Source organism: Triticum urartu, chromosome 6 (genome assembly GCF_003073215.2).
Source record: "Triticum urartu cultivar G1812 chromosome 6, Tu2.1, whole genome shotgun sequence".
Lineage (NCBI taxonomy): Eukaryota > Viridiplantae > Streptophyta > Magnoliopsida > Poales > Poaceae > Triticum > Triticum urartu.
In genome coordinates this window covers 454,032,836-454,055,135 of record NC_053027.1, presented here as the reverse complement: position 1 = coordinate 454,055,135, position 22,300 = coordinate 454,032,836, and the positions used below count along the sequence as shown (strand labels likewise).

Here is a 22,300-nt window from a genome sequence, read left to right as displayed (position 1 = left end):
TGGAATGAGTTTGCAACAGTACCTAAAGGTAGTGATTTGCTTTATTATACTAACGGATCTCACAAAGTTTTTGTTGAAGTTTTTTGTGGATGAAGTGTTCGAAGAACGAGGAGTTACCAATGTGAGAAGAATAAAGAGAGGCAAGAGCTAAAGCTTGGGGATGCCCAAGGCACCCCAAGTAAATATTCTATGGATACTCAAGCATCTAAGCTTGGGGATGCCCCGGTTGGCATCCCATCTTTCTTCTTCAACAATTATCGGTATACCTCGGTTTTTGTTCCGTTCACATGATTTGTGTCCTTTGTGTTTTTTGTTCTTCCTTTATGAACCATGCTAGTGTGAGATATACCTTCATTTATTTATAGAATGCTTCATGTGCTTCACTTATATCTTTTAAGTATGATCTTATAGAATTGCTCTTTATGCTTCACTTAAATCTTTTGAGTATGGTTTTATAGAATGCTTTGTGTGCTTCACTTATACATTTTGAGCTTGGACATTGGTTAGTTTACATTAATTGTAGAATGCTCCATGAACTTCACTTATATCTTTTGGAGTATGAATAATACTACCATCTAAAGCGGGTTTGGAAGAGTGTCAACTTTAGGAACTAGTGATCCCGCTATTCCGAATGAGAAGAATTTTGCTTATGTGGAGAGTAGAAAAATTTCTATGCTTGTAGATCTTGAAAAGAATGCTTTATGAGATGGTTATATTGTTGAATTCATTCATGATGCTACTGAAAATTATTATGAGGGAGGAATATATGCTTGTAGGAGTTGCAATAATATCAAGTTTCCTCTCTATATGCTTAAAGCTTTGAAGTTATACTTGTTTTGCCTTCCTATGCTAGTTGATTCTTGCTCCTATAAATTATGTACTCACAAAATCCCTAGGCATAGGAAGTGAGTTAGACTTAAATATGCTAGTCATATTCTTCATGATGCTCCCTTTATGTTTTAATTCTTATCTTTTATGTGAGCATCATTGAAATCATCATGCCTAGCTAAAAGGCATTAAAGAAAAGCGCTTGTTGGGAGACAACCCAATATTTACCCTTACTGTTTTTGTGTGTTATCTTGGTTAGGATACTGTAGTAATCATGTTTTATAGCTTTTGTTTCAATAAAGTGCCAAGTAAGACCTTTGGGAAGACTTGGGTGAAAGTTAATGTGATCTTGCTGTAAAAAACAGAAACTTTGCGCTCACGAGATTAGCTGCCATTTTTTACAGAAGAGTGCTTTGGTGCTGATTGTTTTTGAAGAAGATTAATAGACAAATTCCCCACGTCCACCAATTTATTTCATAATTTTTTGAGTAGCATAAGTATGGTTAGTGTTCAGATCATTACAGATTGTTCTGTCTCTGACAGATTCTGTTCTCATTGCATAGTTTGCTTGTTTTCTAGTTCCTATGACTTATATTTCTCAATATAAATTGTAGAAATGATATGGTACAGTAGGCATTGTGTGAGAACAATTATGAACCTTGTCTTTGACAGTACCAAAGTGAATGGTTTACTCTTTATCATACTAACCTATCTCACGAAGTTCCGTTAAGTTTTGTGTGATTGAAGTTTTCAAGCTTTGGGTGAGATATCGATATGAGGAGAATAAGGAGTGGAAAGTACCTAAGATTGGGGATGCCCGAGGCACCCCAAGGTAATATTTAAGGAAGACTCAAGAGCCTAAGCTTGGGGATGCCCTGGAAGGCATCCCCTCTTTCGTCTTCAAAACTATCGGTATACCTTACTCAGAGCTATATTTTTATTCGTCACATGATATGTGTTTTGCTTGGAGCGTATTTTCAATTTTACTTGCTGTTTGAATAAAATCATTGGATCTGAATTATTAAATGAAAAAGAATCCTCCCATGGCTAGTTAATTATTTGATTACTCAGTGTCCTTCACTATTATCTTTTGGAGTAGTTTGTCATTTACTCACGTGCTTCACGTATATCCTATTAGTAAATGGTTGAATAATTGAACATCATAAATCTGAATTTATATATATTTCATATGCTCATACCATGGTGAGTAATGACTTCACATAGAATAAGTATAGGTAGTAAACTTATTGAAAGTTAGCAAACGTAGAATTGGTCACTTGAACAATTCATGAAAGAATATTAAAGGAAGAGAGATTTCACATATAAATATACTATCTTGGAAATCTTTTGTAATTGTGAGCACTCATTAAAATATGACATGCTAAAAGGTTGATGTCGGACAAGGAAGACAACGTAATGGGTTGTGTTTTCTTATATCCAAAATAAAGTATATTGTCTTGGATCATTCAACATGCTGAGCTTGCTTTTCCCCTCATGCTAGCCAAATTGTTTGCACCAAGTAGAGATACTACTTGTGCTTCCAAACATTCCTTAAACTAGTTTTGCCATGAGAGTCCACCATACCTATCAATGGATTGAGTAAGATCCTTCAAGTAAGTTGTCATCGGTGCATGCAATAAAAATTGCCTTCTAAATATGTATGATCTATTAATGTGGAGAAAATAAGCTTTATACGATCGTGTGATGTGAAAGAAATAAAAGCGACGGACTGCATAATAAAGGTCCATATCACAAGTGGCAATATAAAGTGACGTTCTTTTGCATTAAGATTTTGTGCATCCAACCATAGAAGTGCATGACAACCTCTGCTTCCCTCTACGAAGGGCCTATCTTTTACTTTTATCTTCTACCATTATGCAAGAGTCATGGTGATCTTCACCTTTCCTTTTTACATGTTATCCTTTGGCAAGCACATTGTGTTGGAAAGATCCTAATATATATATATATCCAATTGGATGTAAGTTTTCATGAACTATTGTTGTTGACATTACCCTTGAGGTAAAACGTTGGGAGGCAAAACTATAAGCCCCTATCTTTCTCTATGTTCGATTAAAACTTTGAACCCATAAATATCATGTGAGTGTCAGCAATTATGAAAGACTAAATAATAGTTGAGTATGTGGAGTTTGCTAAATCAAAGCTCTGACATAGACCATTCCTGAAAGTAAGATGAATTGCAATTGTTTGATGACTGAGAATATAGTTTGTTAGTTTCAAGAGAGTTTATGATCTATACTTTAACATGTGAATAGCTTGTTACTTGATCATGAAAAGTTTTATGAAAATGAGCTACTGTTATCATATATAATGATGCTAGAAAAAGTGATTGGAACTATCATTGATGAAACTTATGCACTTGCTAGCATTCACACTTCATATATTTCTTTTATCATTTACCTACTCGAGGACGAGCAGGAATTAAGCTTGGGGATGCTGATACGTCTCCAGCATATCTATAATTTATGAAGTATTCATGCTATTATATTATCAACCCTGGATGTTTTATATGCATTTATATGCTATTTTATATGGTTTTTGGGAGTAACCTAGAGTGCAGTGCCAGTTTATGTTTTTTCCTTGTTTTTGAGTTTTACAGAAAAGGAATATCAAACGGAGTCCAATTGACGTGCCAATTTTTGACGATTTTTTATGGACCAAAAGAAGACCCCGGAGTAAAAGAGTTGGGCCAGAAGAGTCAGGGGCTGTCCACGAGGGTGGGGGGCGCGCCCACCCCCCTGGGCGTGGGCTCCTGCCTCGTGGACGCCTCGGGCACCTCCTTGACGTGAGACTGACGCCAAAAATTCCTATAAATACAGAAACCTTGGAAAAGTAACCTAGATCGGGAGTTCCGCCGCCAGAAGCCTCCGTAGCCACCGAAAACCAATCTAGGCCCTTTTTGGCACCCTGCCGGAGGGGGCCGTCATCACCGGAGGGCATGGAGGAGGATCCCGGAGGGGCCATCATCACCATGAAGGCCAAGGACCAGAGGGAGAACCTCTCCCCATCTAGGGGGAGGCCATGGAGGAGGAAGCACAAAGGGGAGAACCTCTCCTCCTCTCTCTCGGTAGCACCGGAGTGCCATCGGGAGGGGAATCATCGCCGCGGTGATCGTCTTCATCAACATCACCATCATCATCATCACCCTCATCTCTTTTACGCGGTCCACTCTCCTGCACCCCGATGTAATCCCTACTTGAACATGGTGCTTTAGGCCACATATTATGATCCAATGATGTGTTGCCATCCTATGATGTTTTGAGTAGATATCTTTTGTCTTTGGGTTGATTGATGATCTAGATTGGTATGAGTTGTATATTTTACTTTGATGCTGTCCTATGGTGCCCTCCGTGTCGCGCAAGCGTGAGGGGTTCCCGCTGTAGGGTGTTGCAATACGTTCATGATTCGCTTATAGTGGGTTGCTGAGTGACTGAAACACAAACCCGAGTACGGGGGTTGTTACGTATGGGAATAAAGAGGACTTGATGCTTTAATGATATTGTTGGGTTTTACCTTAATGATCTTTAGTAGTTGCGGATGCTTGCTAGAGTTCCAATCATAAGTGCATATGATCCAAGTAGAGAAAGTATGTTAGCTTATGCCTCTCCCTCATATGAAACTGCAATAGTGATTACCGGTCTTGTTAATGATTTCATAGGACAATTCCGCACACCGATCCACCATTATTCCACACTCGCTATTTATAATATTTAATAATATATTCTAACTTCATGATAACAGCACCTACTTTTATATTTTAGCTCTCCGATATCATACAAAGTTATCCTCTTCATATCCACAACCTAGTTTTATTTCTCGTTGCTAGTTGGAAGCAATTGTTCGCTATACGTAGAGTCGTATCAGTGGCAGATAGGGCTTGAGGGAATATTCATCTTACCTTTAGCTCCTTGTGGGTTCGACACTCCATACTTATCACTTCCACCTTTGAAAATTGCTACGATGATTCCTTGCACTTGGGGATTATCACTCCTCATGACCTCGTTTGACGCGTTCAGATCCACCGAGAGCCGGAAAGTCTCCACTTGAAGCTGCTGAGCATGTGCATCTAGAGCCGCCCGTTCTGCGGCCATCCTGACATCTTCCGTCGCTAAATTTTCCTTGGCCTGTGCTACCTCTCCGCGTAGCCGTGCTACCTCCGCGTCATGATGAGCCTTATCCGCCGGCTCAACCACAGTAGTCAACAGGGCCGTCATCCTATCCATGAGGTCCATTAGTACCTGAGTCGGTGGGCTCGCGGGGTCTCCTGACCTGGCCGCTGCTGACCCGGTGGTTATCGTTGCCGCAGCCGTAGAATTCTAACCAGGTTGAGTGCCAGCCATGAAGACTCCGGCTCGATTCGGCGGCTCAGAGGGGTCCGGAATACTGCTGCCATCGGGACAGCCCCCAAGCCCGCCATCTTGTAACTGATACAAAGAATCTGTCTCGCCTGTGGACGACTCACCGTCAGAGCAAACGACCGTCTCACCATCGTCCACCGATCCTTCAGAAAATTCCTCTCCATGGATGCAACCCACGAAGGCACGCCTCACGGCGGGTTAAGCCCGGGCGAATCTCGCGTGTTGAGCCGTCTCGACGAGGTTGGTGCAGATGTCCGGCTCAGGGTCCGGCTCGCCGATCCGGTCGATGAAGACGTGGATTCCGTCGAAGGGGACCCGGTACCCGTACTCGATTGAGCCGGCATCGGGGCCCTAGCCTTCGTCGTCGATGTAAAGCTTGCCGCGACGACTCTTGGTCATCCGGCCCATAGTGTATTCCTTGAGCCCTTTGAAGTTGCCCTTCAAGAACTCAAGTCCACCGTGTGCTGGCCCCACGGTGGGCGCCAACTGTTGTGGAATAGTCACGGCAGATGTCCTAGTGAAAGGACTTAGTTGTGGAGCCATCGGAACTAGGAAGCTTAAAGGGGTTAATCGGGACAAAGGACACGAGAGGTTTATACTGGTTCGGCCCCTTGCGGTGAAGGTAAAGCCTAGTCCAGTTGATGTGGTATTGCTAGGTTTCGATGACCAAGGAGCGAAATACGCTAGCTTGGCTTCTCGATCTGTTGTTTCTTACCCTAAGCCGCCACCGGGTCGTCCCCTTATATACACGGGTTGACGCCTGGCGGCCTTTAGAGTCCCGGCCGGCTCATATAACGTGTCCGGCTCGGTGACTTTCTTTACATGCCTTTCTTTACAAGTCTTTCTTACACATTGCAGTTTACAATCACGGGCCTCAAGCCACCTCTGGGCTTGGGCCTACTACACGTCTTATACTAAACCATCGCCTTGTATATTTACTGAGCTCCTTTTAGTAACCCGCCATTAGGATTGACCCGGCCCCTCCTGGGCGGGTCATACCCGGTAGTCATATTCCCAACAGTCCGCTTACCGCTTGCTGGTAGATACAAAGAAGAGGAGGGAGGACTGGCTAGATGGCCGGCCAGCGGCATCAAATACGAGCGCAACACAGATTCATTGGAAGAAACTGTGGAAGGTAAATGTGCCGGCCAAAATTCGTAATTTTGCTTGGCATTTGGCCAGAAACTCAATTCCTACAGAGGCGGTACGACATCATAGAAAGATGGCTGACGATGATGTCTGTCAGATTTGTATTGGGGCTCAAGATACATGGCGGCACGCACTTATAGATTGTAATTTTGTGAAATGTGTTTGGGCACTGATGGATGAAGAGATGGTCGAGCATTTGATAGCATGCAATATTCCTGATGCACGCATATGGCTTGTTGAACTGATGGAATCTACAAGTGAAGCTGAATTTGTGAAAATACTTGTGACCTTGTGGTCGATTTGGTGGGCTCGCGGGAGAGCGCTTTATGAGCAGGAGTTCCAATCACCTCTGACCACCTTTAGCTTCATTCAAAGTTACTTAGCTGATCTAGAGTTACTAGCTACGTGCAGGCCTATGAAGCAAGGGGCTACTACACATGAAAGAGTTCCAGCTACCACAAGAACAGCTAGAAAATGGAAGCCTCCAGTCCGGGGGTATTTGAAAATCATGGTGGATGCAGCTGTGAGACGGAACAGTGATAGAGCTGCCTTTGTTGCGGTATGCAGAGATGAACTTGGAAGTTTTCAGGGAGCATCTTCGGTGGTGATCCGCGATATAGTACATCCAGAAATACTTGAAGCTATGGCCTTTAGGGAGGCCCTGTCCTTGGCGAGTGATCTAAACATTCACAAAGTACAGGTAGTGACAGACTGCATGGCAACTATTAATCATCTCAAGAGCTCGTACAGGGGATCTAGTTCTATGGTTATTGAAGAAATTAAAGCTCAGATGGGAGATTTTGAAGCAGTTGAAGCAGGCCACAAGAGGCGAGCGAATAATTAGAAGTTGCATGACTTGGCAAGAGCTTCTGTTACCCTAAATGTGGGGTGCCACTTTGTGGCTCCTATAGACCCCTGATATAGTTTGTATGCCACATTTTATTTCGATTGAATAAAGCTGGGTGACACCTCGAAAAAAACATACTCATAGTCTACAAAATACAGTACAGTTGTACGCTGACATCACCGACCGAGACTTCGCGAAGTCTTAGTCGACTGAGTCCTAGAGGGAACCTTTTGTTTTTTTCTTTTCATTCCTATTCTTCTTCTTCTACTTTTCCTTTTCAAATTTTGTTTAATTTCTATTTTCTTTTCATTTCAATTTGTTCATATTAACAAATAGTTTTTGAAACGTGGGAACATTTTTCAAATTTAAAATGAAATTTTTTCGTAAAATCGAGAACATTATTAGAAATCAGTTTTTGTAATGTATCATTTCCTTATTCATGATTTTCTTAAACTCACAACATTTTGGGAATTTGTATCACTTGTTTCAAATCCATGAATATTTTTCGTATTCATGATTTTTTTATAAATTCAGAACATTATCGATGCCATAAACTTTTCTGGAAATTTGTAAACATCTTTTGAAATACAAAACACTTTTTCAAGTTCATGGACTTTTTTGAATTACATGAATTATTTTCTAGATCATAAACATATTATGATTTTTTTTACTAATTACTAAACATTTTTTAAGTCTGGGAACATATTCAAATTCATACATATTTTTCGAAATCATGAAACATTATTCAAAAATCCAATAATTTTCTGAAATACAGGAATATTTTGTAAATTCAAGAACAAGTTTTGAAATCCAGAAACATTATTCAAATCTTGAACATTTTTCTAGAAATTCCTTTTTTAATTTGGAACTTTTTGATAACGTGAACTTTTTTGAATAAGTGAAAAAAAGAAAAACATGAAAACGAATGAAAAATGTCCCGTAATGGGCGTTCCAAAGCTTGTGCGGGTGTGACTGTTTGCTGCGCTTGCGAGAGCTATATCTCGCTTATAGCGAGATGGAAATAGCTCTTCTATCAGGTGAAGGGCAAGCGGGCTGGCCCGTTCGCTCGCGGTACGTTCACTCTGCTATGGTTTTCTTCGGGGTTTTTCCTTTTGTTTTTTTACTTTTATGTTTTTGTTTTTTTATCGGTTTTCTTCTGTTTTTCTTTTTCTTCGTTCTAACTTCTTGTTTCTTTGTTTTTCACTAACTTCTCTGTTTTCACGGACTTTTTTCTTTTCTTTCCTTTTTCTTTATTTCTCATTAGTTTCCTTTTGTTTGTTCTTGGTTTTCACCGATTTTTCTTTATTTTCGTTTTTCTTTGTTTCATTCTTCAGTTTTTACTGATTTCTTTAGTTTTCTTCATTTCTATTTCTTTTCACCGGTTGTGTTTGGCCATTCCTTTCATTTTATGTGTTTTCTTTGGTTTTAGAACTTTTTTTTGTTTTCTATGTGTTGTTTGTACCGTTTTTCTCGGGTTTCTATGTACATGTTTTATGTACATGTGAAACATTATTTCTGTACATGTCAAATGTTTTTAAAATAGACAACCACATGAACATTTTAAAACGTTCACAAACATTTTTCTGTATGATATCAACATTTTTCTTATACATTTGAAGTATTATTTAATAATTTATTTTAAAACTTTTGAATAACATGTTTTTAAATGTAGCTTAAATTTCTCGAAACACATTAACTTTTTGAAATATCATAAGTTTGTTTAATATGCTATCAGTTTTTTTTACTTTTTGAATAACATTTTTTAGAATGTAGCTTAAATATCTTGAAACACATTAACAATTTTAAAATGGCATAAGTTTTTAACATATTTTGAATTAAGCTAACAATTGCTTTAATTTTTTTTGCGAATGAACAATTGCTTTACATTATGTTAACATTTTTTTCATATTCCCTATTTTAATATATTTTATTTTTTAAGCTTTGAATTATATGTTATTACAATATTTTCCAAAAGTAGGAATACTAGAAAAAGCAAAAAAATACGAACAAACGTAAAAACAGGAGAAAAGACGAACTTACGTAGAACCTACCTGGGCCGGCCCATTTGCGACGCCCTGACTAGCGCGGTCGGTCCAACTCGTGATAGGCGAGGTATAGGCACCCTCGACATGGCCCACATGAAACTTGTTGCCCAAGAAACAATATGGGCTTATATGTTGCTGCTGAAATTGGACCGGCCCTTTCCCAGTCCGACTAGGGTTTACCCTGCCTTTGCGCCGCCCCCCGACCTCGGTATAACCCGCCGTCCCCAGAAACCTTCGGCGCAGAACGCACCGTAACCACCGGGCACCATCGAATTCTTGCAAGGCAAGCAAGGCGAATTCGGCATGGACTCCTTCTCGTCGCCGTCGATGTCGTCGTCAGGGTCGTCCCCCAACCCGGAGGCGCTCATGGAGCAGATCAAGGCGCAGCTCGCGCAGGCCTATGCCCAGGAGCTTCTTGAGGTGGAATCTCCCTAATGTTTTGATATCTTATTACTTTCGTTGATCTGCTTCTACGTGGACGGCTAGGCTGCTAGTTACCAGGCATAGATGATTCTTGATTCGTCGATAGCTGATTTGCTTAGAAGGGGAATATTTGGCTTCGTTTCGTTGGGGCGATAATGTTAGAACCGGAGGGGATTTTTTTTTATCGTGCTTGCAAGTTTTTTTTTCCACTATGCTAAATGCTAAGGCTTTTATAGATAGATAGACTGTTTGGGGGCTTGCAGATTCTACTTGAACAAGCAGCAACTGCATTATCTTTGATTGCCGGGTTTGAGCTCTGTTGATTTCATTCAAGTTTAGAGAGAAATTCGGTTTAAAGACATCTATTAAAAGTAAGCTTTTTAAAATAAAAACCAGACCAAATCTTTTTGCAATCCTGATTGCTGTAATAAATACAATTGAATTAACTAAATTGAGTAGCTGGTTAGCAATTCTGCATAAAAGGATTATTATCTTGGAAAGAGCTTTACATGTAGCAGCTGTTCAGCCATCCTCACCATGCCCATTGACTTTAATACCTTTCTGCATCTTATATGATATATCAAGATGATCTGCATCGCATTTCAACTTAACTGGAGCAATATGGCATGACTAGACTGCAGAATAGTAATTTATATTGTTCTATTTTCTTGCCCTATTGAGCAACGGTCGTTGAAGACTAAGAATCCAATATTATAGAGTTTTATATTGCGCATTTTCAGTGGCAATAGGTCAATTTGCTGAACCTGGCTGCATAAAGATCCCTAAAAATTTCTATTCATACTAGAGTTTGGTATGCCTAGATGTTTCCTTGAGATGATCCATGATGCCCCTGTACACAATACAGTTGCATCAATATTTGTGAAATTCTAATATCACCAATATACGATTATTTATTTATTTGTAAAAGGAGAAGGTATAAAAAGTCCATAAGTAGGTTAGTAGGAATAAATGAAGTTACTCTATAAGACAATATTATACAGCACCGATTATTTTTAAGCAAAAGTAGTACCGATTCTTCCTAGCACACCCTTGAGCAATATTGATGCTCTAGTTGTACCTGTTATACCTAATGTAATGGTATATGGCCTGGCAGAGTTGTCGGTCACCGCAAATCTCTTCTTCTCGTAAGATTATTAATTTGAGTCTGTATGGATTGTTTGGGTTCTTATGTTGTGGTTGATGGTGACAAGTAATAAATCATTATATGGCTCTTAATTTTGAAGGATATCATCAAGGTTCTGTTTGGTGATGTTCCTGTTGTGCAGGGGCTTACAGCTTCTAATTTTGCACACAAGCAACTTATTTTGGTAGGAGTGATTAGGTCTTCTACATTGTCCCTGCTAACTTAAGGGTAACCCTTTTTAAGTGCATCTGCATTGCCTAACACCTAATTATGTCCATAGATTAATTTAGATAACGATGACATGTTCATGGTATTATCTGGTTGGTCTATTATTCTGATATGAACTATTATTACTTTGCACTGGATTCAATTAAGTCATGCTCTTTTTCTTGGAGATATGTGGTAACCTCTAGCGAATGGTGATGTAGCATGTTATACATTTTCTTGTCCTAACTATTAATAGGGCACCATAATTTGCGCTCGTGCGCGATTTTCGACCACAAGTTTCTGACAGGCCAATCCGGGTGTTTTTCTCCCCTTTGCTGTAATAATAGGTTGCATAAGACGCAGTCCATTTACTTGTGTATCTTGATAAATTTTCTGTTTGCCTATATTATTTTGTGCAATTTATCTATTTTGATTGATGGCAAAATCTTATTATACAGTCTTTTTTTGTGGGTGGTTATACAATCTTTTTTCTTGAATACATAAACTTTCCACTTTGATAGTACGAACTTTCTACTTAAATTCTGTTAAAAGACACTAACTTTCTATGTATGTACAATCTTTTCACTCTTAAACGAAACTTCCTATTTGAATAGTAAGACTTTCTACCAGTAAGGCAAAACTTTCTAGTCTGATAATAGTATAAAGTCTCTATTTGAATAGTACAAACTCTCCACTAACAAAACAGAACTTTCTACTCGAATAATACTTACTAGCTTTACTCAAACAAAACATCCTACTTACATAATACAAGCTTTCTAGTCGAACAATATGAACTCTCCATCTGAAAACAACATTGTTTAGTGTTGGTTAATGAGAAATAGCCATAGTATAAATTAGGATTGCTTTCCCACTTGAAAAGCTTTGGCCTGTTTAGCTGTGTTCTCGTCTGAAATATGAGAAAGAGCAAGCTTATGGGCGGTTGAGGTTTTCAGCATTAAAAGTGGTCGCCTGGCTGCAAATTGTACAAATCTTTTGGGAAGGGGTAAGCCGAGTGCACAGGTCATTGTGGATTTTTCTAGGCTTGCTGCAGTTCCATTATTATTAACTTTTACCTTTGCATCATCTATTTCGTTCATTTGGACTGATTGGTCGTCATTGATGTCACATGAAGGAGTTTTGAAACTCAATTGTTGCCTGGGGAATGGATATTTGGAAAACTCTCTTGTTTGCCTCTGTCGTTGCCTTGACAAACGGATATGCACATCTTTTTAAGATCATGCCCATCATTGTGGAAATATAGGCGTGTTCTCTGTAAATTGTTTGTCTAGACACATTTCCTTTGCTAAATGCAATAACACGAAGCTAATTGTCTCTTGTAATTTCGCAGACCGTTGGGAACAAGTGCTTTGCAAAGTGTGTGACCAAGCCAGGATCAAGCCTGAGCGGAAGCGAGAGCAGCTGCGTGTCACGCTGTGTTGATCGTTACATTGAGGCAACTGGCATCGTCGGCCGGGCTTTGTTCAGTCACCGTTAAGAAGCTGGGTAGTGATGAGATGAGGTGAACTGGTAATATGAGGCGAGCTTTTGTCTAGAGTCTTGTGTGGTCAGAATACAGTAACAGTTGCTACTCAGGTCGTCATGCAGTGTTTGGTTGGGTCGGGACGCTCCATATTTTCATTGCGCCATTGTAGGTTTGCGAAAGAAACAGGATGTATTTGAGTGGTGAAGGTCTTTTGGTTAAACTTGTTCTAATATTATTTTTTCTGAGCAACAAACTCGTAATAACCTCGTGCAGTTCTTCTTGATGTTATGTTTTGCCCATATGTTTGCACTGCTACATGCAAGCATTTCAGGTGAATCTGCAATCCTTCTAAGGTTTCCTTTGATTCAAAGGAATTTTAGAGGATTAGACTAGATAAGAATTGTTGGTTGTTTGATTCATGTACACTGCGCTGGCCTGTCGCACATGTCGCTGCGGTTGCCACTAGCATCATCGCATATGTTTTAGTCACAGCTTCTAGACTTGCCGGTCGTAGCATATGTTTTGCCCTGTACGCGGTGGTTGGTTGGAGCACCACCATAGACGGTTGCAGCTTTCGTCGTCATAGGTCGAAGCTCTTTCCGTCGTCGGTTGCAGCGATCGTAGCTTGTCATGCCATCATTCCACCATGCTGGTCGTCATGCCATCATTTCACCATGCCGGTTGCAGCTCGCCGCCTACCACACGGGTCCTTGCAACACCTCCCCCCTAATTACTGCTCATGGAACACCTCATTGCCCTTGCACATAACACCACTCACGCAGTCGCAGCATGGTCATCGGGCGGTTCCAACATCTCCAACCGCGTGTCGCAACACTCCGACGACAGCCACGGCAACTTAAGAGGAGGGGAAAAGGGTGGGCAGGGCGACGGTCGATGGCGAGCACACATGGTAGAGATTGCTGCGAGGTTGCGGCAGTCGTCACCACACTGAAAACTCTTTAAACGAATGCTTTGTTTTTTTATGATGAAAAACAATCATGTAGGATTGAGATAAACATGACATTTTGATACCTAAAGTTGACTCTCCCAAATCGATTACTCAATTTTGTCCTATAAGCCTTTGTAATGTTATCTACAAGATAATATTTAAGAATCGATTGAAGACCATTCTGCCTGAGATCATTTTAGAAACACAAAGTGCTTTTGTGCTTGGTAGATTAATAACTGATAATATTTTGGTAGCTTATGAGTGTGTCCTAAAATCAAGAACAAGAGAAACGGGCAATCAGGACTCTGTGCCGTTAAGTTGGACATGCAAGTTGGACATGCATAAAGCATATGACAGAGTTGAATGGGTCTTTTTGAGGAATATGATGCTGAAATTGGGTTTTGATGGCCAGTGGGTGAATTTAATTATGAATTGTGTTTCTTCAGTGAAATATACAATCAAGTATAATTCTCAGGAGACGGAAGGAGTCCCACCAACAAGGGGCCTTCGTCAAGGGGACCCTTTATCGCCGTACTTATTTCTCTTCTGTGCAGAAGGTCTATCTAGTATACTGCAGTTTGAAGAAGAAGCTGGTGGCATTGATGGGGTTAGGGTGTGTAAAAATGCACCGTCAGTCTCACACCTTTTATTTGCTGACGATTCCCTGATCCTCATGACGGCGGATATGTTAAATGCAGCTTCCTTACAGAAGGCACTAGATGATTATTGCACTAACTCTGGACAATTGGTGAGTAGATCAAAATCAAGCATATTCTTTAGCCCTAATACCAGTGTGGTGGCGAGGGAAGAAATTTGTCAAGAATTACATATTGACATTGAAGCACTCTCAGATAAATATTTAGGCCTACCGGCTCTAGTAGGAGCAGAGAGGAGTGATTGCTTCAAGCATTTTGTTGAGAGAATCAGAGAAAGAATTGGTGTTTGGATGGCCAAGCTTTTTATCAATGGGCGGTAAAGAATTGTTATTGAAAGCAGTTGCTTAAGCTATTCCTGTGTTTGCCATGTCGGTGTTTAATATCCCTAAGGGGGTCTGTAAGGACATAACGGACCTCATAGCACAGTTTGGGTGGGGAGGAGATGGAGACAAGAAAAGTATGCACTGGTACACCTGGTGGAAACTATGTATTCCAAAGAAGATGGGAGGGATGGGGTTTCGAGACCTTCACTCATTTAATTTGGCCTTGCTAGCTAAGCAGTGTTGGGATTGATAACTAGTCCAGACTCCCTTTGTGCTAAGGTGTTGCGTGCTAAGTATTATCCGCATGGCAATTTATTATTGGCTGGACCGAAAAATGGCTCCTCTTTTACTTGGCAAAGTTTGGTAGCGGGGCTGCAAACATTTAAAAGGGGCCATATTTGGCGCATTGGTGATGGTAGCAAGGTTAATTTTTGGACTGATCCATGGATTCCATCTAGTCCAGACCGTCATATAATCACGCCAAGGGGTCAAACTTTAATCTCCAAGGTATCAGACCTAATTGATCCAACAAATGGAGAATGGGATGAAGTACTGATTAGAGCTATATTCAATCCAGTGGATGTTAGGAGGATTCTCCAAATTCCTTTGAATTATGAGATTTTTGAAGATTTTATTGCTTGGCATCACACCCAAACTGGTATTTTTTCGGTGAAAACTGCATACCACGCAGAATGGGCACATAAATTCAGAGGCAATCGAACTAGTCCATGTCCATCAGTTGACAATCCAATTTGGAACAAGATTTGGGAGCTTGAGGTCCCACGGAAATTACAAATATTTTGCTGAAGAAGTTTGCATGGAGTGGTCCCAGTTCGATCAATCCTAGCGAACAGACACATCCCAACATCCAGCGAGTGCCCGGTCTGTCATCAAGGAGCCGAAGATATCCGCCATCTTCTATTTCTATGTAAACCGGTTGTTGAGATATGTCAACGATTAGGTATATATGATATTATAGCTGATGCACTAGTGATTGACCGATCAGGTTCGGCCATTCTGGAATATATATTGATGTCCACTTTAGGTTCACTACCGTATGCTTCTAGTTTTGGAATTGGAGAAGCAACTGCTACTGCAGGTTGGTACATTTGGTGGGTTAGAAGACAGATCACTAATGGAGAGAGGGTACCACCAGCGGGGAAGTATGCCGCATCTATTATTTCGATTGCTGCAAATGCTACACGGAAAGTTTCTTTGTTGCCGGATGTGGAGAAGAGATGGACCAAGCCTGAACTACGTTTTGTGAAGTTGAATGTAGATGCGGCGTATCATGCGGACGAAGGAGCTGGAGCTGCAGCGGCTATATCACGCGACATCAGGGCTGTGGCAATGAGGGATGGTCTAGCCTTTGCTAACACCATGGGGTTTCACGCTATTGAAGCGGAATCAGATTCTTTGGAGGTAATCAATTTTTGCATTGGACATGATCATTGGTGGGATGCTGCAACAACAATATATGCGGAAATCTTGAACTTGGCTACGGATGTAGGGAAGGTCAATTTTATGCACTGTTTTAGAGAGGCTAATAGTGTTGCTCATGAGCTAGCTCAATTTAATTTTCATAATAAAGTTTCTAGTATTTGGGATGGTGATCCCCCTAGTTTCCTCCTCAGTAAACTAGCTGATGATGTAAACATTTTGTTGAGTTAATAAAGCTAGCCATGATGGCCTTTCTAAAAAAAACATGACATTTTAATTACAGTCTTGTTAAAACACTCTAGATGCGTTCTAAGTATGCCATATCTAGATTCTACTATGTTCGTTAATTTTATGCTAGGATTCATGCAAGTAATTTCTTTTTTTCCCTTTCTTCAGTTTAATTAAGTTACTTAGATATGTAATAAATAAAACACATCTAGATATGCATTTTTAGTTATAATATTTGTTCTGTTTCCTTAGAATCGTACGTAACTACGTATATATTTCATCCGTTCTAAACGTTTGTCTTAGATTTGTCTAAATATAAATGTATCAAGCAAGCTTTCCCCACGACTAGAGCAGCACCATCCCGATCGTGTTCTCCGGTCAACATCTCACTCGAACGACACTTCCTCCCGTGCGCCGCGCACTGCACCCGTAGACCGGCGGCATCGATTTCAACCCTCGTGCTCGCGTGCCAGGTCGCCGTTCACCTGCCGCTAGAGTGCAAGAGACGAGAGCGCTGAATCTTCCCCCACACCGCCCGCCGGCTCTTCCTCCTTTTAACTCGTCGCGTCCGTAAAACAATCACCCAGGCCAGGAGCCCCAGCAGCCAGCGGCACAAGTCCACCCCCAAATCCGCACGGAACAGGGGCGAACCCTCTCCCCATGGACCAGCCCAAGCCGACGCCGTCGGCGGCCGCCTCGCCGGCGGGGGCGGACGCGGCGCCCAACCCCTACGCCTTCACGTGCGAGCTCCCCCAGTCGATCTACGCGCTGGCCTTCTCCCCCTCCGCGCCCGTCCTCGCCGCCGGCAGCTTCCTCGAGGACCTCCACAACCGCGTCTCCCTCCTCTGCTTCGACTCCGTCCACCCCACCGCCGCCTCCTTCCGCGCCGTGCCCTCCCTCTCCTTCGACCACCCCTACCCGCCCACCAAGCTCCAGTTCAACCCGCGCGCCGCCTCCACGCCCCTCCTCGCCTCCTCCTCCGACGCCCTCCGCCTCTGGCACGCCCCCCTCGACGACCTCTCCGCCTCCGCCCCCGCCCCCGAGCTCCGCTCCGTCCTCGACAACCGCAAGGCCTCCGCCTCCGAATTCTGCGCGCCCCTCACCTCCTTCGACTGGAACGAGATCGAGCCCCGCCGCATCGGCACCGCCTCCATCGACACCACCTGCACCGTCTGGGACATCGAGCGCGGCGTCGTCGAGACGCAGCTCATCGCGCACGACAAGGCCGTGCACGACATCGCATGGGGGGAGGCCGGCGTCTTCGCCTCCGTCTCCGCCGATGGCTCCGTCCGCGTCTTTGATCTCCGGGACAAGGAGCACTCCACCATCGTCTACGAGAGCCCCCGCCCGGACACGCCGCTCCTCAGGCTTGCCTGGAACCGCTATGACCTGCGATACATGGCCGCCCTGCTCATGGACAGCAACGCCGTCGTTGTGCTCGACATACGCGCACCCGGGGTGCCTGTGGCCGAGCTACATCGGCATGGGGGATGCGTTAACGCTGTTGCGTGGGCACCGCAGGCTGCAAGACACCTCTGCTCCGCAGGGGACGACGGGCAGGCGCTCATCTGGGAGCTGCCTGAGGCACCGGCAGCAGTGCCTCCCGAAGGGATTGATCCAGTTCTTGTTTATGATGCGGGTGCCGAGATAAACCAGCTGCAGTGGGTGGCCGGACACCCGGACTGGATGGGCATTTCCATTGAGAACAAGGTCCAGCTTCTCCGGGTCTGACAAGGTTGGTTCCGTCCTAATTGTAATGTATGGTTTCACCGTTCTATAATTTTGATTGATGTCTTGCAGTTGCAGTAGGTTCATCTAAGAAATAGTTTCTGTTGATTCATGGTAGTAACACATTTAATGTTACCTAAATCTAGCGCGCGAAATTCAGTACTTGAACTTACAGCACGAACCGGTTCAGCACCGTCCAATCGGCAGTGTGTGCGCACAAGCTCGTAATAAACGTCCCGCTGAGATGTATGGCACTGACTGCGTCGTGCGTAGCAATTGCGCCTCAGCTCATGATTTGTAATGCTTGTCTCGGTGGCATCTAGTGGTCGGTTGATTGCGTCAGTTGTAACGTTTATTTTGTGGGTGTTGTTCGTGGTCTTTCCTTTAGTGGTCGGTTGCTCAGTCTAGTCTTAGGCTTGTACATTTGTATTTCTCTTCTTTCTATCAATGCATTGAGGCGCAAGCTTTGCGTTTTCTCAGAAAAATAGCAACACATTTAAGATTTAATGAAGGTGATTTCACATATAGGTTATGAGTTGTTGGACATGTACAGCCTGATTAGTGAGAAACATATCATAAAACTATTGTTCCATATTACTTCAGTTCGGTTTCCTCCATTGGACGGTCAGTCCCATGAAGCATAGGATTTGCTAATTTTTCGCGTCAATTTCAGCTTATGATAAACTTTTGGCATGGTGTTTCTGGTTTTCTTGTAAAATGCCAACCACTGGTTTTGAGTGCTTATGAAATTTATGGTGGTGAAAACATCAAAAGTGGGAACGATTTTATCTGTATGTGATGGATACCTGAAAGTTACACTAACCATCTAAACATGACAAACTGCCCTTGGTCTCTGTATTATAGTTGCAAGCCTTCTTTGTTAGTTAACCGGAGCCCCAATTTAGAGAAAACATTCAATTTGGTTGCTTTTGAATAAAAACTGTTAGGCAATTCAATTCAATTTTTCTCTTGATTGTAATCGAAGAAAGATTATGGGGTTCAGCTCCACCTGAACCACGAAATTAATCAGGACACAAGACCTTTGTGGGAAGCCTTCCTTTATTCCCCATTTCTGTGCCACATTCACCCGCCCCTCCTCTGTGTCTTGCTCGTGCCAAAACTGGGAGAACACAGCCATCTGCCCCTTCATCTATATCTTACTCTGCCAAAAACTGGAAGAAAAGGGAAGGTAAGGTATCACTGTTTCTGTGGAGGAAGAGAAATGGCCCCTTCAACAACAAATATTCCAAGGTCCAGCCACTGCTCACCATAATCAGGTTGGAAGCCATGAAGTTGAGAGCAAGGCATTTCATTGAGGCGCTGAATTGCCAATGGTTCAGGAATCCTAGGTTGTTTGCATGTTTTGATCCATACATCTGCTTAACAGTTCCTTTCAATGGTGTGGGGCAACCTTACCTACATGCTAAATGCTAAGCCTGTCGATCCTGTATCGATCTAATTAGGAATTTAGGATATGACATTTAGGTATCCATTTTTCCTTCCGAGTACTGCAAATATGCACGATTCCAATGCGTATTCTCCAGAAAGAGTTATAACCTCTATTTTTACTCTTACCTGCAACTTCAGATTCCGTTCATGATTATTAATCTATCTATATTTATAACAAAAACCGATGACTAGACATCTGTAATATAACATATGATTTAGTGAAATGTGCTTGAAATTTCACATTCTCTGTGCCCTAACTATGCCTATTCTGCAACCAAGGGTATATACAACATTTTTAAACTTGAAAGACGGGAATAAATCCTATATTTCTGCTCTAAACATATCAGTTGGTGGTGATGAACCATTTGCCTTGAGATCATACTAAGTAACCATCCAAGTTGCTACCAGCGGCTGAGATTGAGGTGAGACTGCTTACCACCCAGGGGACCCACTGGAAACTGTTTTGCACAAACTCTCCTATGTATAATGAATATCTGGATACACCGTGCAGCACCCCAATAGAAGAAAGTAATTAGTCATATAAACATGTTGTATGATTTTGTTAGTCCATAGAAATACACAGGCTTCTTGCTAATAACCAACAAAACCTCTCATTAAAGTTTACTCTAAGAATCTTGAGTCAGATTTAACTTGAAGGGCAGCCCCACCATTGGCCAAATAGCAATGCCAAATGCTAAATTTGGCATTTGGCACTGGTTCGCACCCCTGTGGAGGCGTTGCCAAATTAGAATAACTGGGAACTGGAGCAACTAGTTGCTCCGATGACAAATTGGTTATAGGAATAAAAGATCCATCTCTTCTGCCACCAACCTCTCTCCTTCTCATGCTTCCGAGGGGACAAGTGCATGGTGATGGAGCTTGGAACCGCATCACAAGCTTCGTCAAATCTGGACACCGAGAATTGTTATCTCATGTGGCGTGTACGCCTAGTTGCTGCCTCACCTCCGAGGCGGCCGCCCTTAGCCGCTCAAAGCAACTGTCTTCCTCCGCCCCTCGAGGTCTCTTTCACAGTTAGCGGGAGCAGCGCCAGTGTCTGCTCGGTCACCACGGCCTTGGGTGTCCACCGGCGCATCAATCCAGCATTGGATGAGGACTACAGAGAGGGATTCGATCTTGGATGAGGACATGATGGATTGGGAAGAAAGAGGAGTTGGATGCGGATTGCGGAGATAGAGAAAGTTGAGCAGACCCTAACCTCTAAAGGTTAAATCTGTCAAATAAATATTCTAGAGGTTATTCTTGGCAACATATAAGTACCAACATATCAGTAAATGTCCCAAAGGTTATTCTAGGCAACACATCAGTCACAATCATGATTCATGAGCACAGATACACTGTTTAAGTATGGTTGTATATACTTCCATTATTTGATTATCTTTCCATTTCTATCTCTGATTCTTGATATACTTTTTAAGGTGTCCTTGCATATTTTACTTGCTTTTAAATTCTTAGTTCCAGGAATGGCCATTCTATGCTCGTATAGTGATCAATCATGTAACCTTTTGTGCATTGAGCTCTTCACAACGTAATATCACTAAATCCTAGCCCTTTGCACAGTAATCTCTTCAGAACTGTGCACTAAGCTCTTCACAACTCATTTCGGGTACATGTCCTGTGGGGCCAGCACTTCAGGCGTAGGAACAGGGAGGGTCCCAAATCTGCTTAGAGATAGGCTTTATCTTTAGTTTGCTTGCATATCAAGTTATTTAATTATTTCCATAGATAAAGATTGTGTTAGCTGGAAAGTTAAGTTGAGTTTGTATCAGCCGTCCCTTTATATAAAGGGACCTAGGCCTAGTATGTGGACACCAGAGAATCAATAAAGAAGGAAAGAGGAGGCGTGCCTCCGACCCCAAACCCTAACCCCCCTGTGCACATGGCGCACAAGGATCTGCACGGCTACGCTCTCCGGAGCCTGGGCCGTGAGACAAAACTAAAGTTTATCTATCTGGACAAACATTTTATGTGGATACAGTTTACTGCTAGTGTGCCCTAGTTTTGTCAATTGTCACTACTAGAATACAGCCAAATGACTATTGGCAGCTGTTTTATTTTGTTAACATGAAGCAGACAAATCATTTTCTGTGTACTGAATAATGTTGTTCTCGCATACCGTGTTAACATCGATATCCAACATACCTGATGCAGAAATTTTCCTTGCAATGCAGAACATCTCTGAAGAACGCTCGATTCAAGGGAACATTTCTGAAGAACGCTGATTCAAACTATCTGACATATTTGGTACGCCATTGACATCGAAGAAGTCATGCTGCTTTCTCTTCTGTGACACATTTCGCTACCAAGGAATGATTTGTTGTCAGCATCAGCCTCACTATCTGAGCCTAGTGGGAGTAGATTGATCTCACTGCGAACATGGAAATATAGTCTAGCAACTGCTAGTGTTAGTAATGGGTGTTGGAGGTTGGCTCTAGTCAAGTGGTCACTCTTTGCGCTGGGCTTCCTGGTATTTCCAGTTGTTTGTTTTTCTCTTTCTTTCGGGTGGACACAGTTTCCTTTGGTCGTCTGTTCATACTCGGGTTGTATATTGTGGTATTTATTTTCGAGCCGAATTTGCACATATCATATTTTGGAGCCTCAGCTAATGCTGTAAGGTCCAAATGTTCTCGTACAAATGCTCGCTTCTGGGATCGAAGGGATCAGCGAATTAAGGCCTACTGTTCTTCTCCAGTTGAGTTGAGATGAGTAGTCAGTCCTCGACCGCCAGTGTGCATTATTGTTGCCAGCTGCGTCGTGTACTACACGTTGCTTCCTGTGGCAGCCCCGCTTGGCCTTGGCAATCCGCTGCGGCCCAATCATGCCGATCCATTCCTGGGACATTCGGCACCGCTCGTCGTCCGCATTGAATGCACATCCTGTTGCTGTCGATCTCCTCCAACTCCACTTCCATAGCTATCACGGGCAGCCCAGCGCCGCAACCAGACGGATGGAGCCTCGGCACCATCACCACCCAAACTCGTAGCGCGCGTGGCTGCCGAACCCGCGC

The 22,300-nt window shown here is 42.5% G+C and overlaps 2 protein-coding genes across 3 annotated transcripts; both read left to right on the top strand.

Moving 5' to 3' along the window:
* The first annotated feature begins 9,403 nt into the window (after window positions 1-9,403).
* LOC125514139 (mitochondrial import inner membrane translocase subunit Tim13) lies at window positions 9,404-12,785 on the top strand. Its single transcript, XM_048679410.1, has 2 exons — window positions 9,404-9,665; window positions 12,368-12,785. The coding sequence occupies exons 1-2, from the start codon at window positions 9,549-9,551 to the stop codon at window positions 12,512-12,514; spliced, it is 264 nt and encodes an 87-aa protein (XP_048535367.1). The 5' UTR covers window positions 9,404-9,548; the 3' UTR covers window positions 12,515-12,785.
* A 3,805-nt stretch (window positions 12,786-16,590) lies between these two features.
* On the top strand, window positions 16,591-21,874 carry LOC125514138 (protein TRANSPARENT TESTA GLABRA 1). 2 transcript variants are annotated; one of them, XM_048679409.1, is made up of 2 exons: window positions 16,591-17,833; window positions 21,445-21,874. In XM_048679409.1, the coding sequence occupies exon 1, from the start codon at window positions 16,759-16,761 to the stop codon at window positions 17,827-17,829; it is 1,071 nt and encodes a 356-aa protein (XP_048535366.1). In that variant the 5' UTR covers window positions 16,591-16,758; the 3' UTR covers window positions 17,830-17,833; window positions 21,445-21,874. The 2 variants fall into 2 exon arrangements, with proteins under 2 accessions (XP_048535366.1, XP_048535365.1); XM_048679408.1 differs by having other exon boundaries at window positions 16,596-17,833; window positions 21,465-21,874.
* Window positions 21,875-22,300: the final 426 nt, after the last annotated feature.

Coding starts and splice junctions, on each gene's coding strand:
- LOC125514138 (XM_048679409.1), top strand. CDS start 16,759: ATGGACCAGCCCAAGCCGACGCCGTCGGCGGCCGCCTCGCCGGCGGGG.
- LOC125514139 (XM_048679410.1), top strand. CDS start 9,549: ATGGACTCCTTCTCGTCGCCGTCGATGTCGTCGTCAGGGTCGTCCCCC. Junction 9,666..12,367: donor ATGCCCAGGAGCTTCTTGAG/GTGGAATCTCCC, acceptor GTAATTTCGCAG/ACCGTTGGGAACAAGTGCTT.